The sequence below is a fragment of the Colletotrichum paranaense genome, assembly GCF_030867605.1.
Source record: "Colletotrichum paranaense strain IMI 384185 chromosome Unknown Scaffold_8.1, whole genome shotgun sequence".
In the NCBI taxonomy this organism is placed as follows: Eukaryota; Fungi; Ascomycota; class Sordariomycetes; order Glomerellales; family Glomerellaceae; genus Colletotrichum; species Colletotrichum paranaense.
In genome coordinates, this window is record NW_026848966.1 from 2,361,120 (window position 1) to 2,374,267 (window position 13,148).

Sequence of the window (13,148 nt, forward strand, 5' to 3'; positions counted from 1 at the left end):
CATCTTGCATCATAGATGCCTTACTGGTCTTTGGTAATCCCACATAAGAAAGCCCTAGAGCAGATGGACCGTCTGCCTGTGGGACCCCAGTGTTCCGGTCATGGGATCCTTCACCTTTACCTTCACCATTCTTTCTTCCCAACTTCCCAAAGATTTCTGAGCAAATTCTACCACAAAGGGGCTGAAATCCCTTCCGCGTTTTGCCTCGACTCGATCCTGCTCGCGTTGGCCCTCATCCTCGCCATCCAGACCATCATCGCCTAGCATGTCGATATCAATTGGCGATATTCATGTTGGCAGCGGCTCAACTCTTGTCGCTGGAATGAATCATGTCAATTCAGGTCGATTCTTATCCGTTTCTTTGCTCATTACAGGAATCGATATGCTGACAATTTCGCTAACAGGAGCGGATATGGAAGATGATCTGACAAGATGCATCGACGCTCTCTTCATCGCAGATCCTGAAATGGACCTGGAGGAATTGATCGAATCAAAAGGCGGATTCGTTGAAGGAACGTGTAGATGGGTCCGATCTGAGGAAAGTTACAGATCTGGTTGGAATCCAAGCAGTCGGCGATACTCTGTATATCCGGTCTTCCCGGTACAGGAAAGACGATGCTCTCCTATTTCATCACCAAAGAACTCGAAAAACTCACGCAGAGTATACCAGGGGACGTACCGTTCTACTTTTACAACCCTCAGTACCCCGAGAAGAACACGACGACATCAATTCTTAGGACCTAGCTTCATGAACTCTTCACCAACCATCGAACTCTTGCTAAATATGCTGTCAAGCGCATGACCCCAAGGAGAACCGAGAACACCTTGAAATCACGCAGCACGCTCTGGGCTATTTTTACTGCTACAATAAAGGATCCCGAACTGGGTCCGGTGTATTGTGTTCTGGATGGGCTCAACGACTTTCCTCCAGACGAGCGTAGATGGCTTGTCAGCAGTTTTCAGGCGCAGTTCGGAAGATCATCTGGAGCTCAGGTTCAACCAGAAACTCTCAACACTTTCAAACTCATCATATCCAGCGCTGCCAATGAAGGTTTCCATGAATGCCTTCATCTGACTCCGACGCTTGACAAGAAAGACCCCAAAAATGATCTCAAATGTGTCATCAAGGCCAGACTTGCGCGCCATCGACACTGGGGAATTCTGGACATGGAATCTCAAGATGCATTGGCTGGTGAACTCAGTCTTCGTTCCGAAGGACTTTTTTCATGGGTTGATGTCATGCTTGAGGATCTTTATCCAGCGAAGACACTTTCGGCAATGATGAAGAAGATGGATCAAATACCATGTGGTCTTCGCCACGTATTTTTGCGCCTCCTTGTGCAGATTGACGATAAGTCCCGCCGCGAGACCGCCAAGATCCTTCAATGGGTTGCTTTACTCCGAAGACCTGTCACAGTGGCTGAATTGACAGACCTTATCCACCCCGACGCTGAAGAGCCTGAAGAAGAACGCCAAAGAATACAAGATCTCGTCAGCGAATCCTATCCACTGATGAGGATCACGAAAGCGGGCTGGGATTATGAGGAACGTGAAGCTGAAGAGGACATAATTCTTCCTCTACATCGGTCAATTGCTGATTACATGTCCAATATCGACATGGATTCAGCCATCAAAGATTTCTACTTCAAGCTAGAGAAAACACACTATGAAATTGCCAAAATATGCCTCGATGAGCTCCAAATTTGGTTCAAACGTGCCGAAGAGACGGAATCTATTATCGAAGTTGGCTATTCCTCTATTTCTTGCCACACTAGATGGCTTAGATATGCGAGAGACTACTAGTCATGGCATACGAGAGGAAGTGGCGAGGAGTCCCTCCATTTCTTGGTAGCCGACAGCATCTTCTTCCATGAGGAATCGCTATTTCGTACTGTTTGGTGGTACGAGCACAAGAACAATGCTCGCTATCACAGAGGAGAAGATGACAGGATAAAAGAGGTACTTCCGTCAACCAACATTCTTCACATCTGCTCAGGGTTGGGCTTCCTTCAAATAGTCCGGACGCTGCTAGAAAAGCATCCAGACGCCGCATCTTACGTCAACGAAGAGGAGGAGGACGGCGATACACCTCTCTCATATGCTACACGTTATAACCATAGCGATGTTGCCGAGCTACTCGTTCGCTATGGTGCTCACGTCATGAGGCAAATAAACGAGATATATTGGAACAATCTTGAGTATGCATTTCACATTCCAGTTATCAATGCTTTCGCCAACGCCAATGTACGGCTGGCTAGATTCCTAATCAAGCCTACCTGCGCTCAGATAGACGATCCATCTCGGAAAGTTATGCTGGGCATCTACCTGATTTGCGAGGAAGCCTGCGTATCCAAAGGCACCAAGAGCAGACAGCTCGCTGAGTTAGTATTGGACAACATCGAGATCAACATTACCGAAATGAAGGAAATGTTCAGTTTGGCACCGTGGAGAAGATCGGTATATGGTCATCCGTCGGAACGAGACAACTTGGACAACTTGGACGTTCCGGACTTGATCATCTATCGACTTTTGCGTTCTGATCGCAAAGTTCTCCGCGATGTTGACATCTTTCCCAGTGCTGTTGGATATGCTGCTCGACATCCCAGCATTGGCGCTGAGCTGTTGCGTGCCTGTCTCATTCACGACGTCGAGGACGTATTTTCTTCTGAGTCTAAGGCTAAGACGACACTACATCCTATTGTGGTAGACACTTCCATTGGAAAGACCCTACGATTTCTCCTACGAATTTAACTACGAGAATGAGGTCATTGACACTGCCTTGTGCAGGGGCAGCTTCGAAGTGCTGTCTATGCTTATCAAAGCTGGCAGTAAGGTGGCAGACCCTAGAAAGAGTTCGCTGGTCTTGAGGATATCAGAGAAGGTTCTCAGACTTTCAGACTCAAACTTCAACCTTGCTGTTGCACAAGGCATTTGCAAGCGTCTGCTATTGACGGACGAGGACATCAATGCTAGGGTCACGTTTCGGCGGCACAGAGAGTCTGACAATCTCACGTTGTTGGACCTTTACCTCAGAGGCTTGCTTTTTGCAAAGACAGCCAGATTTGCTCTATTCCTCATGCAACATGGAGCACGTTGCAGCGACGAGGAGGACTCGCAACGCTTACTGCTGTACCTAGCTCCGTTGGCTCGAGGCGTGGTGACTGACGACGATTGGGACTGGTTTGTTCGTGCTTTTGAAGGGGATCAGCACGGCCGATGCTATTATTGATGATGCCTTGACCAGGTTTTATCCCCCATAGAGAATATCCTTATGTATTGACGATTCTACTCCGCATATCGTGCAGAGAAGTATTCAATAACTTACACGGCAGGTGCAAGCGGAGAGCCGAGTTCGGCGATCCAGTGTTGACAAGTAGTAGTCTAGAGACTGGGGTTAGGAGCCGGTGGCCCGACGGGGGTAGCATGGCGAGCAGTGATGTCCGGACTATCGGTCAGTCAGTCAGCCTCGATGCAGAGGACCTCGTGTTCAGCAGAGAAAGAAAAAAAAACAAAGTGGGTAAACAAGATGACGGGCCAAGCTAGCAGCATGGCCATCCCAATCAACGTGATAATGTGACGGTGTGACAGGCTGCATGATCGAGGCGGTCTCCGAACCGGAGGTTAGGATTTCTCTGTCTGGTCTGCGTCTGAGGTCTGAGGTGTGTAAGACTGAGTGTGTGTCTGTGAGGATGAACAACGATGGCCAGACCCTTGGCCAGTCCTAATCTCATGGCATTCTAGAATCTCATCTCGTGCAGGAAAAATTGGAGTAAAATGTGGAGAATGGCGTTCGAGAGATGCCCAATGTTTTGCCCCCAAGGACCCCCAAAAACCTCCGGAAGTTTCTTGAGAGGAGGAAAAAAAGTTGGAGCTCCTCACATTTCTTGGCCATGTTGGGTCACAAGCTCTGTCAAGATTTCTCGTTGTTTCTTTCCTTGACTCCACAGGGTCCCTTTCGGGACACGAGGGACACGGGGAGCTCGGAATGATGAGCAGGAGACATGGAGACCTTGACAAGGGTTTGAGGGGTTTCCGTCTTGTTTCTCTCATCTCATGTTCTGCTCGTGGTTGGCATTCTAGTCAGGTACTTTTCATAAAGATTTCATACACATCGCATATTCATGCATAAGGCCATTCACTCACAGCATCTACACTGTTATTGTCCATATGTATCATTGAGACTGCATAGTATATAAGTCTAGCTTTAAGGTTACACGGTACCATACTACCCATCATCGAATGCGCTGCAACGTCCAGTGTCGGTGGTAGTTCAGAGGCAAACAAAATCAGGGACTTACCCGTCTGGCCTGGTAGCCGGCAGCCGGGCATGCCGGGATGGAGGAGCCAGTCCACCTAGAAGAGTGCCATTTGGGGGCAATGGCCCACCCCCGCCCCGGGGTTGTGGTTCTAGTGTGGGCGGTGGGCGCGGTGGGTGGCATGGAGCGATCCTTATTTTGGCCCATGGATGTCCGCTCGGGCTCCATGAGTCCAGCCCTAGTTCCGGGGCAACTCCCCGCGAGGCAGTGCGAGAGCGGCGGACCTGCTACGACCTGCGACATGCGGCGCCTGGAACCTGCGACTTGGGACCTGACCGGTTGAGACGTGGTTTTGGGCCGGGAAGCTGCGAGACGCGTCCATACGCCCAAAGTATCGTGAACTTTTTCCCTTTTCTCTTTTTGGCTGCTACCAAGTTCCATGATTCCTTCCACCACCACCAACACCACCAATCCTTGTTTGCCCTTGCCAAGTAAACCAATTGACCACTTGATCAACTCACGCCACGATCCTTCCTTACTTGCCAGTGTCCACGAATGTCTTACCTAAACCTCCTTCCCTACCGTCCCGTCGTTCCTTCCTTCCCAATGGAAAGCTCCAACACTCATAATAAACGGGAGCTCCCTTCCTTCCCTCCCGCGCCTTCTTCAAGGTTCCAAGCTCCTCCCCTCTGCCATACTTACCTTAAGGTAGTGTCTTCCTCCCCGCGACTTTCTTCCTCCCCTCCCTTCCCATCTACCAACTTCTCACATACAACAAACCAAGTCCAACCGACCCCGAATTACGAGACGTACTTCCCGATCCAGACTTACAACCAGACGATCAGGAGTCAATCACCACCCTCCCGCTCGTCCCACGTCATCTACCCCACCATAGCTCCTCTCATCGTTGCTTTTGCCCAAACTTGGGCGCCTCGAATTCTGCCAGCCCTCTGCCAGATTTGATCGTCAACTCCGCATCTGCCAGAGACAGCTAGCTTCATCTGCTCGATCCAGGTCGCCGCTCAACAAAAACTAATTCCGTGACATCATCCGGCTGAAGTCAATTGCAAAAGTCAACGGTTCTCCAAAACCGAAACAAACGCCATCATTGTTTCGCTTTCACACTTTTATTCCTTCCGAAGGGCACCTCGAATCGATCTTGACCGTCGTATTATTTCAGACGGCAACATTCACGTACATACACTTCAACACCGCGTGTAACACTTTCACACCCGCGGACACTCAAAATGTTCCGTCCTCTTAGCGCCCGACTGGCGCGGACCATTCGTCCCATCGCAAGACACACCCAGGTCCGCGGCAAATCCTCTCAGTCTTCCGCCTCTGCAGCTCAAGCTAGCATTGCAACCACTAGCCCCAAGCAGCAGCAACAGTCTAGATCCATCAGCGGCAGCCCCAACGTCAGAGAGAAGCCTCACCCGGGCCAGTATTCGAGAACCGACCCCGATGTCACTGTCGAGTACCCTGAAGACGACCAGCTGCCTAGCAGTCAGCCGGTCCGCGGCCACGGTGGTGGCATTGGCAAGCCCACGCTTGCTTCCTTCTCTCTCGATGGCCACACCGGCGTCGTCACCGGCGGTGCGCGCGGCCTTGGCTTGGTCATGGGCCAAGGCATGGTCTACTCCGGCAGCGACCTTGCCATCGTCGACTTGAACAGTGAGTTTTCGACCTGATTGCCAGCAAGCTTCAGACTTCCGTGAGAGCAAGGTACTGACACCGAGACAGAGGAGGAGGCTGAGCTCCAAGCCAAGAACCTGCTTGAGGCATTCAAGAGAGAAAACCCAGAGGCCAAGAGGTATGCACTCGGATGACCCTATTGACCTCGAGAGGAAGTGACGGACGCCTAACAACGTATAATAGAGTTCCCAAGGTGACTGCGCACCACGCAGACGTCTCAGACCCCGCCTCTGTCGACGCCTGCATTGCTGAGATCCTCGCCGCTCACGGCAAGATTGACAACCTCGTCACGTCGGCCGGCTTCACCGAGAACTTCGACGCCATCAACTACCCCATTGAGCGCATGCGTAAGCTCTGGGGCGTCAACGTCGACGGCACATACCTCTTCGCTATCGGAGTCGCCAAGCATCTCATGGAGCGCAAGGCTCCCGGAAGCATGGTCTTCATCGGCAGCATGTCTGGCTCCATTGTCAACATTCCCCAGCCTCAGGCGTAGGTTTCATCGAGTCTTGTTTCTTTCGAGGCATCAAATTCGCTAATACATGTTCAAACAGACCTTACAACGCCGCAAAGGCTGGTGTCCGTCACTTGGCTGCCTCTTTGGCTGTCGAGTGGGCTGGTGCGGGCATTCGTGTCAACTGTATCTCTCCCGGCTACATGCTCACAGCTCTGTAAGTCTAATACCCAAATTCTTTGTTTCCAGGCAATCAATACTGACGCACATGTGCAGAACCGAGAAGATCCTTGACGACAACCCAGACCTCAAGCAGAAGTGGACTTCTCTGATTCCTCAGGGCAAGATGGGTCAGCCCAAGGACCTTATGGGACCCGTCACTTTCTTGCTGTCTGATGCTTCTCTCTACGTCACGGGTGCGGACCTCCGCGTTGATGGCGGTTACACCGTCACATAAGCCGCCACGAGCCCTTGATTTGAATTGGATTGAAGAAGGAGAGGAGGAAAGATGTCAAAAGTGTGTATTTCCACTAGAGTAATTGGCGTTTTTGCTATGGGAACATAGAAGGTCGATTTGTTGATACGTCGACAAATCGTAAAATTGATAATGATCAAACAATCCGCGATAAGATCTCGAAGAGGCTGACTGAGTCTCTGTGGATGTGGCATGTGAAAGGCGGCCAAGCTAGGTCGCTTTTCACCGGTCAGCGTATTCGATGAGGCTCATTCGTTGGCACCGATCGAGGCATTCCACCACCCCGACATGCAGTGTTAAGGGGCCCGCAGCATAGGGTCACCGGACGGGCCATCGACTGTTATCCGATCTCTCATATCGCCGGGTCTCCCCTATCCTGAGCCGTCCCGTATCTAACACTTCTAGCCTTCTGTTTCTTACCCTCGTCTTGAGCCTTGTCTGAAGCCTCGTCTCGAGGGCCGGCCTGGGGTTCGGTACTCCCGACGCTCTGATTCTCAGTGAGATGACCATAAGAAATTAGAGTACGTTGGCTTATATGATTCCTTATGAGAGACTATAGGTATCGGTAGACATGACGAATGCATGACAGCCGGAAGGAAGACTACATGGCGGCCGGCACTGGTCAGTGATGCCCCTCCTACCTTACCTTCCGCCGTTGCTACCACACGCACAGTATAAGCACACACATGCACCGACACACCGAAAAATGACTGGAACATCTGCACGATCGAGGGTCCAACGCCGTGCCGTGCGTTTGCGGGGGGGGGGGGGGGAGTAGGTATTGCACATGGGTAGGTAGACGGGGAGAGCGGTCGCTGGACCGGTCTTATTTGGCGTTTCGTGCACCGCCTGTCATGTAACCAGCATATGCTGTGCGACGGACGGCACCGGCGTGTTGGTGGGAACCGGGGAACGGTAAGGTCGGGCGTTCGGGGGGTCAAGAGTCCAGAACTTTTATTGTCTTGGAGGTTTTGAGCGACTTGCAGTAAGATTGTTTGGTTGGGCGGTGCGAGGGAGGGAGTGCGTGTGGTAAGGTAGATAGGCGAAAAGGCGGAGGTTTCTGGCTGTATGTACGCCCCGTACTTATATGCAGGTAGGTAGGCATGTTGGCAGGCAGGCTGGCAGGCAGGTAGGCAGACCAGCATGTGTCTTGTCTAACCCCCGGCGAGAGACTTGTTTGCTGCTATCGTCGTGTTCGCGGCTCTCGTGTTGGTGGAGGTTTGAAGTCTTTTGTAGGTGTGGGAGCTAAACGACGGAAACCAGATGTTAGGCACTGGTGGTCAATGTCTAGCGGACATGTGACAAGCGGCTTAAAATACGGAGACTCTTTTCGGACCCGTTGAGGATTGAGTCTCACCTAGCCTACCTATCCATATGGAAACGTGATACGGTCTCATGGAGTATACAAGGAGCCGGATGTGATGAGAGGCAGGAAGACTATAGGAACTATCCCGCCGGCTCGGCAGACGGGGGGAATAACAGGGACAGGACTGAGCACCATGAAAAAGACATGGGAAGGAAAGCAAGTAATCTAGCAAGGGCTGTATGTGGCATGGGTAGAGAGTAGTATCAACGTTTGTGACGAGATTCTTGATTATTGAACCATCCTTCCGGTCGACATGGCGCCTCGTTCATTAACCCAAGGAGTACCGTGCCAATGCTGACTGAATCACACCGAGGAAGCTCTCAACACTTTTTCACAGTACGGATACCTATTCAACTGAACGAACCGCGCGATGGAACCCAAGCTCTGGACCACAGCATGGGGAATATACAGGCCTCCAGGGGACTCAGGGTAGACAAGGATCCCGTAGCCTCCCCTGATGCTTTTTCGAACCCGGCGCCGTTGTCAGCGCACGTGGGAGACGTGCCGGGGAGCGCGCACGTTGCGGAGGAGGAGGAGCAGGAGGAGGAGGAGGAGGAGGAGGAGGAAGAAAGCCATGGCGAGGACCTCGAAGAGCGATAAGCATACTATAGGTATGGCTCATTTGTTCACCTTATGCTCGCCACGTCCTTCTTGTCCCCCCCTCCCTTGTCAAAATCCATCTGCCATCTCACCTGGGTGGCAGGTCGTCACAGTACCGGTAGTGTAAGATATGGTCGTGGATGCCGCCCATCCCGCTAGTGTGGGGGAAACCAGTCAACACTCTGGTTCATTGTCGTTATGGTGCTTGCCGGGCAGGTATCAAGTTTTCTCTCAAGCAAAATCTGACACTACAAATAGGAAGCCCAGGGGGGCCCTAGGCAGTACATTATTAATAGGGATACAACGCTACATCACTGCGTAAGCCCTGTCAACTCCTTTTGTGCCTAAATTTGCGTGACAGGATTCCCGGGTAGTAAGGTAATTACAGACGTGGGGGGACGATGGGAAGAGTACACACAACTTACCTTACCTTAGTAAGCGAGCGGCTTCCAACGGCTAATACAACCCACAACCGCGTTGCCCCCAAACCTCTGAGCTCCCTCCTCCCCCTCTAAGGTTGTGTATACCTACCCCGCACAGCTACCCCCCTGTCAACAGAGAAGCTCCAGGGTAGCTTCGACAGCTTCTGCTCCTCCTTCCACACCCACCACCCATTCCGACCTGTCGTTGCCCCTCGCGCTCGACACGGCAGGTCCGCGTGGCCAAGGCGTGGGGGGAGGGAAGTGGGGAGGCGGAGGGGGGGGCCTAGGTGTACGGATACTTGTTACCTTCAACTCTCTCCAGTGATATCCGACGGACGGAGTGATCTTCACAGACAACCCCAGTCTTGCCACGGGGTAATCTTTGAGAAGAAGTCGCTTACCATCAAAAAAGCCTGCAGATCACTCTCACTCTTCCCTTGATAGGGTGATTGGAGCCTTGGAGGGGGACCTCTCTCATCGTACACAAGCAAGAGACCCCTTATTTCGGATTGCGTAATGGCTTTCCAGGTTGCGATATCGACGCCATCTCACGCTTCCAAGTCGGACCCCCCCTCCCTTGTCCCAGACAATTGACCTCGTGATCAGTTGCGATTTTGCTTTTTCCTCGTCTTTGGCCACCTCCCCTCCTTTTTGACGGATCCTCTATGGCCTACCCCTCACAACTAGGCAATTCACTACTACCTTTTGGTAGAGAGCTCACAGTCAAGAGACTTCCTAGAGCCTGATCATCGAGTCAGATTCCCATCGGGGGACTGTACAATAGCCTTAGCTAGAATTACGACCGATGCTGTGGAGTCAGAGTAAGCCGAGTGAGCAAGTCCGGAGAGAAAGCAGTTTAGATCCTCCTTGGACCTAAGCTCGTCATCCCCTGTCATGTTTCAGCCCGGGCAATACGCACTCGTCTTTTTGATGGCCACATTGCCTTCACTCGCCTACCTATCTCTGTTTCTTAATGGATGATCTGGTCAGTTAGGTGGTTGGGTAACAAATATCTTCTCATTCAGAATGGCTCGCTAGTAAGAGCTCGGTGGGTCGCTGACAAAATGATGGCGCACCAAGAGCAAGCCGTTCGTCTTTCCTCTTTTCGAACTTCAAATGATCCCGCCGCTGCCCGTTGAACCGCTGTGAACGCATACAATGAACCCTTTTTGGTGGCAGTCCCCTCCTGTAATGCATGTCAGGCGTTTTCCCTGCGAAAGGGGCCCCGTGACCGCCGGTAATGAAAACGCCTCGTGCGATGCAAATGCGCCAAACCTTCTTCCTAAAGGCCGGCCTCGTCGAGCTGATGAAAAGAATAAAGGAAAAAAAGGCAATGAGGTCGGTATTGCCAGTGGCAGACGCAACTACCAGTAGCGGCAACCTCAGTCGAAAGCAAGACATCCACTTCCGAATGACTGCACCCGTTTTGTGTTCCATGAACTCCAGAAGCCCCTTTTAATGCAGTTGATACCTCGCGAATTAGTACATAGGATTGTATGTGAGTCATGAAAGTAGACTTTTTTTTTCTTTTGGTTGTCGGGATCACGACCTGTGTCTTGGCCTATCCCCAGTGCGCTCTTTCTCGCGCTCCAGCAGTAGCGTCAGCTGGCTTCTTGTTCTTGCTAGTGGCACATCGGGAGTAGAGCTTGGCATTGTCGGCGCGAAGTGCGATGAGGAGGAAATTCGGCGTGGGTTGCCCCTGGGTCCAGATTCGTCCTGAAAGCCTTCCAAGGTTTCCAGAGCGCGTCGATCCGGCTCACCAGATATCGTCACCTGCCCCATGGCTGCAATGTTCGACGTACTCGCGGTAGCGCTCGATATGAGCCCCTGCGCAGAACCACGACCAAAGCTAGCCTCCCTCGGTCGATAGGACTCGGAATTCGACGGTGCCCGCTCCATACGCGGCGCCGAAAAGCCGGAACGTGCTGAAGAGAATGACCCGATTCTTGGTGATGAGAGCGCGGGTGATGCGGCTGGTATATACGTAGGCGTCCTGGGACCACCGGCTTTGACCGTGCCAGCTTCGCGACTCGACCGGTCGGTTGCGGATTTGCTCAAGGGCTCTGGTGCTGGCGCGCGGTTTGCTGTTTGTACAAGCACCGGTTTCCGCCGTTCTTCAGTAGGTCGGGAATTGCCCACCGATCTCGGAGATTCCGAAATAGATCTTTCGACTGGTCGTTTCCCCAGGGCTTTGGCGCTAGGTGGCGGCATTTCGAATCCCTCTGACCCGGATACGCTCAGGATAGCACTTTCTTCGGCATGAGGATGCATCACGTTATAAGTTCCCACGTGTTTGCCTCCGTTGGCAGAACCGGGCTCCTTGATCCCAACGTCGGAGTTTGTTGACGACTGCGAGCTCATTCTCCTTGGCAGAACCGGTCTTCTCTTACCCGACGCTGATGCAACAAATCGTTTCGTTGGTGTTGAGGGCTTCTTCTTGCTCGATTTTGCTGGGGAGACTGTTGATGAAGTGCGCATTTCTAGGCCACTGGCGCCTGTGCTTCCCGACGACGTCTCATCACTAGTTTGGTAGTCTTCATCAGCAGACTCGTGAGGCGACACAAATCGGGCTGTCGGCCGAGGACCAGATTTCGAGTCACCCCTATGCTTCTTGAGAATCGGGTGTGGTGGCGGGGGTCGAGATGATGAGGCGGACAACTCCTTCAGAGCCGACTGTTCAGAGATCATCTTAATGTCTTGGTTCATTTGCTGAGCGCTGAGAACCGGATCAGACTCATGCTGGCTATTAAAACGAGGCGTCTGGACATAACGTTAGCAAAGTGCCAATTCGTACCGAGCGAGGCATTTAAATACCGAAGGTCCCTCCCAGCGGTTCGGCGAGCCTTTGAGAGGCACAAAGGTTGGACCATAGGAGATGTGTTCCCATATCTTGGCCACGGTCGCAGCTTTCAATTTGCTTCTATCGCTGCCCATGACATGCCACCACAGATTTTCCAAGCGGCGTGCGGTTGGATCAACAAGTTTGAGATTTGTTGTGGTGTAGACTATGACGTGACGTTAGATTTTCATGTGAAAGCACACTCCGAGCGGCTGTTGACTTACGACGCCACATTCTTATGATGAAATCCGGCGGTAGAGGCTGCGTGAGCGCTGCAACATCTTCGTATATCCGCCTGTCGTCTTTGACGAGTCCCTTTGGCAAATCCATTTGAAGCGAATGTGTTCTTCACCGAGACCAGACGGTCAACGGCAAAGACGGCTGGAAACTAGAATGACAGAAGTAGAGGGTACGCGGAAGTAGCGCTGATTGGCAAAGATAGCCCCGCCGTGTAGGGCAATCTTGCTGAGTGCGATGTGAGTTTACCTGGAGCGAGGAGAGGTGGTCATGGTCGTTGCTCTACGATTCAGTCGGATGTGGTCGGGATGTGGTTTGCTCAGTGGCCGATTTGTAGGAACGCAAACAAAATGCAGAGAGCTGCAAGTGAGAGGCAATCTGCAACTTGGGTTGGCTATTTGGTTTGCTGTTGTCTGCGCGTGTGGCAGACAGCTGATTTGTTGAGAAAGGCGGTGATGAGAAGTGTATCAAGAATTGGAGAGAGTGAAGAATGAAGCGGTAAGCCCCGGGCTGCTGTGGGTTGGTTGACCCTAAATGGCCGTTTTCATGGATTGCGGGTTTTGGTCGGGTTCGATTTGTCGTCGGGTTGTGGAGAGTGAGAGGGCATTAAGAGGAACAGAGTTAAGAGAGGACGGTACGGTATGGCGGAGTAGTTGTGATACGGGCAGTAGCCCATCCGTTTGTCAACGAAAATGAGAGGTGTACGGAACGCGTGTATGGCTCCGGGGGGGATGCCGGTGGAAAAGAAAGACGAACCCAAACAGCCGTTGGATGACGATGACGAGATGAGACGACCGGTAAGAT

General features: G+C 52.1%; 5 protein-coding genes across 5 annotated transcripts; 3 read left to right on the top strand and 2 right to left on the bottom strand.

The window, feature by feature from the left end:
• Positions 1-382: 382 nt before the first annotated feature.
• Positions 383-3,229, top strand: CPAR01_10600 (uncharacterized protein; the record flags this gene model as incomplete). The annotated part of the gene is made up of 4 exons (XM_060494860.1): positions 383-516; positions 840-1,743; positions 1,804-2,655; positions 2,708-3,229. The coding sequence occupies 4 exons, from the start codon at positions 383-385 to the stop codon at positions 3,227-3,229; spliced, it is 2,412 nt and encodes an 803-aa protein (XP_060347042.1).
• A 2,274-nt stretch (positions 3,230-5,503) lies between these two features.
• Positions 5,504-6,862, top strand: CPAR01_10601 (short chain dehydrogenase; the record flags this gene model as incomplete). Its single annotated transcript, XM_060494861.1, has 5 exons — positions 5,504-5,930; positions 6,000-6,069; positions 6,135-6,443; positions 6,506-6,622; positions 6,682-6,862. 5 exons carry the CDS (start codon positions 5,504-5,506, stop codon positions 6,860-6,862), a joined length of 1,104 nt encoding a protein of 367 aa, XP_060347043.1.
• Positions 6,863-8,063: 1,201 nt separating this feature from the next.
• CPAR01_10602 (uncharacterized protein) lies at positions 8,064-8,822 on the bottom strand (the record flags this gene model as incomplete). Its single annotated transcript, XM_060494862.1, has 3 exons — positions 8,064-8,167; positions 8,247-8,421; positions 8,739-8,822. 3 exons carry the CDS (start codon positions 8,820-8,822, stop codon positions 8,064-8,066), a joined length of 363 nt encoding a protein of 120 aa, XP_060347044.1.
• Positions 8,538-8,846, top strand: CPAR01_10603 (uncharacterized protein; the record flags this gene model as incomplete). The annotated part of the gene is made up of 1 exon (XM_060494863.1): positions 8,538-8,846. The coding sequence occupies one exon, from the start codon at positions 8,538-8,540 to the stop codon at positions 8,844-8,846; it is 309 nt and encodes a 102-aa protein (XP_060347045.1).
• A 1,983-nt stretch (positions 8,847-10,829) lies between these two features.
• CPAR01_10604 (uncharacterized protein) lies at positions 10,830-12,437 on the bottom strand (the record flags this gene model as incomplete). Its single annotated transcript, XM_060494864.1, has 4 exons — positions 10,830-10,984; positions 11,071-12,028; positions 12,083-12,273; positions 12,332-12,437. 4 exons carry the CDS (start codon positions 12,435-12,437, stop codon positions 10,830-10,832), a joined length of 1,410 nt encoding a protein of 469 aa, XP_060347046.1.
• Positions 12,438-13,148: the final 711 nt, after the last annotated feature.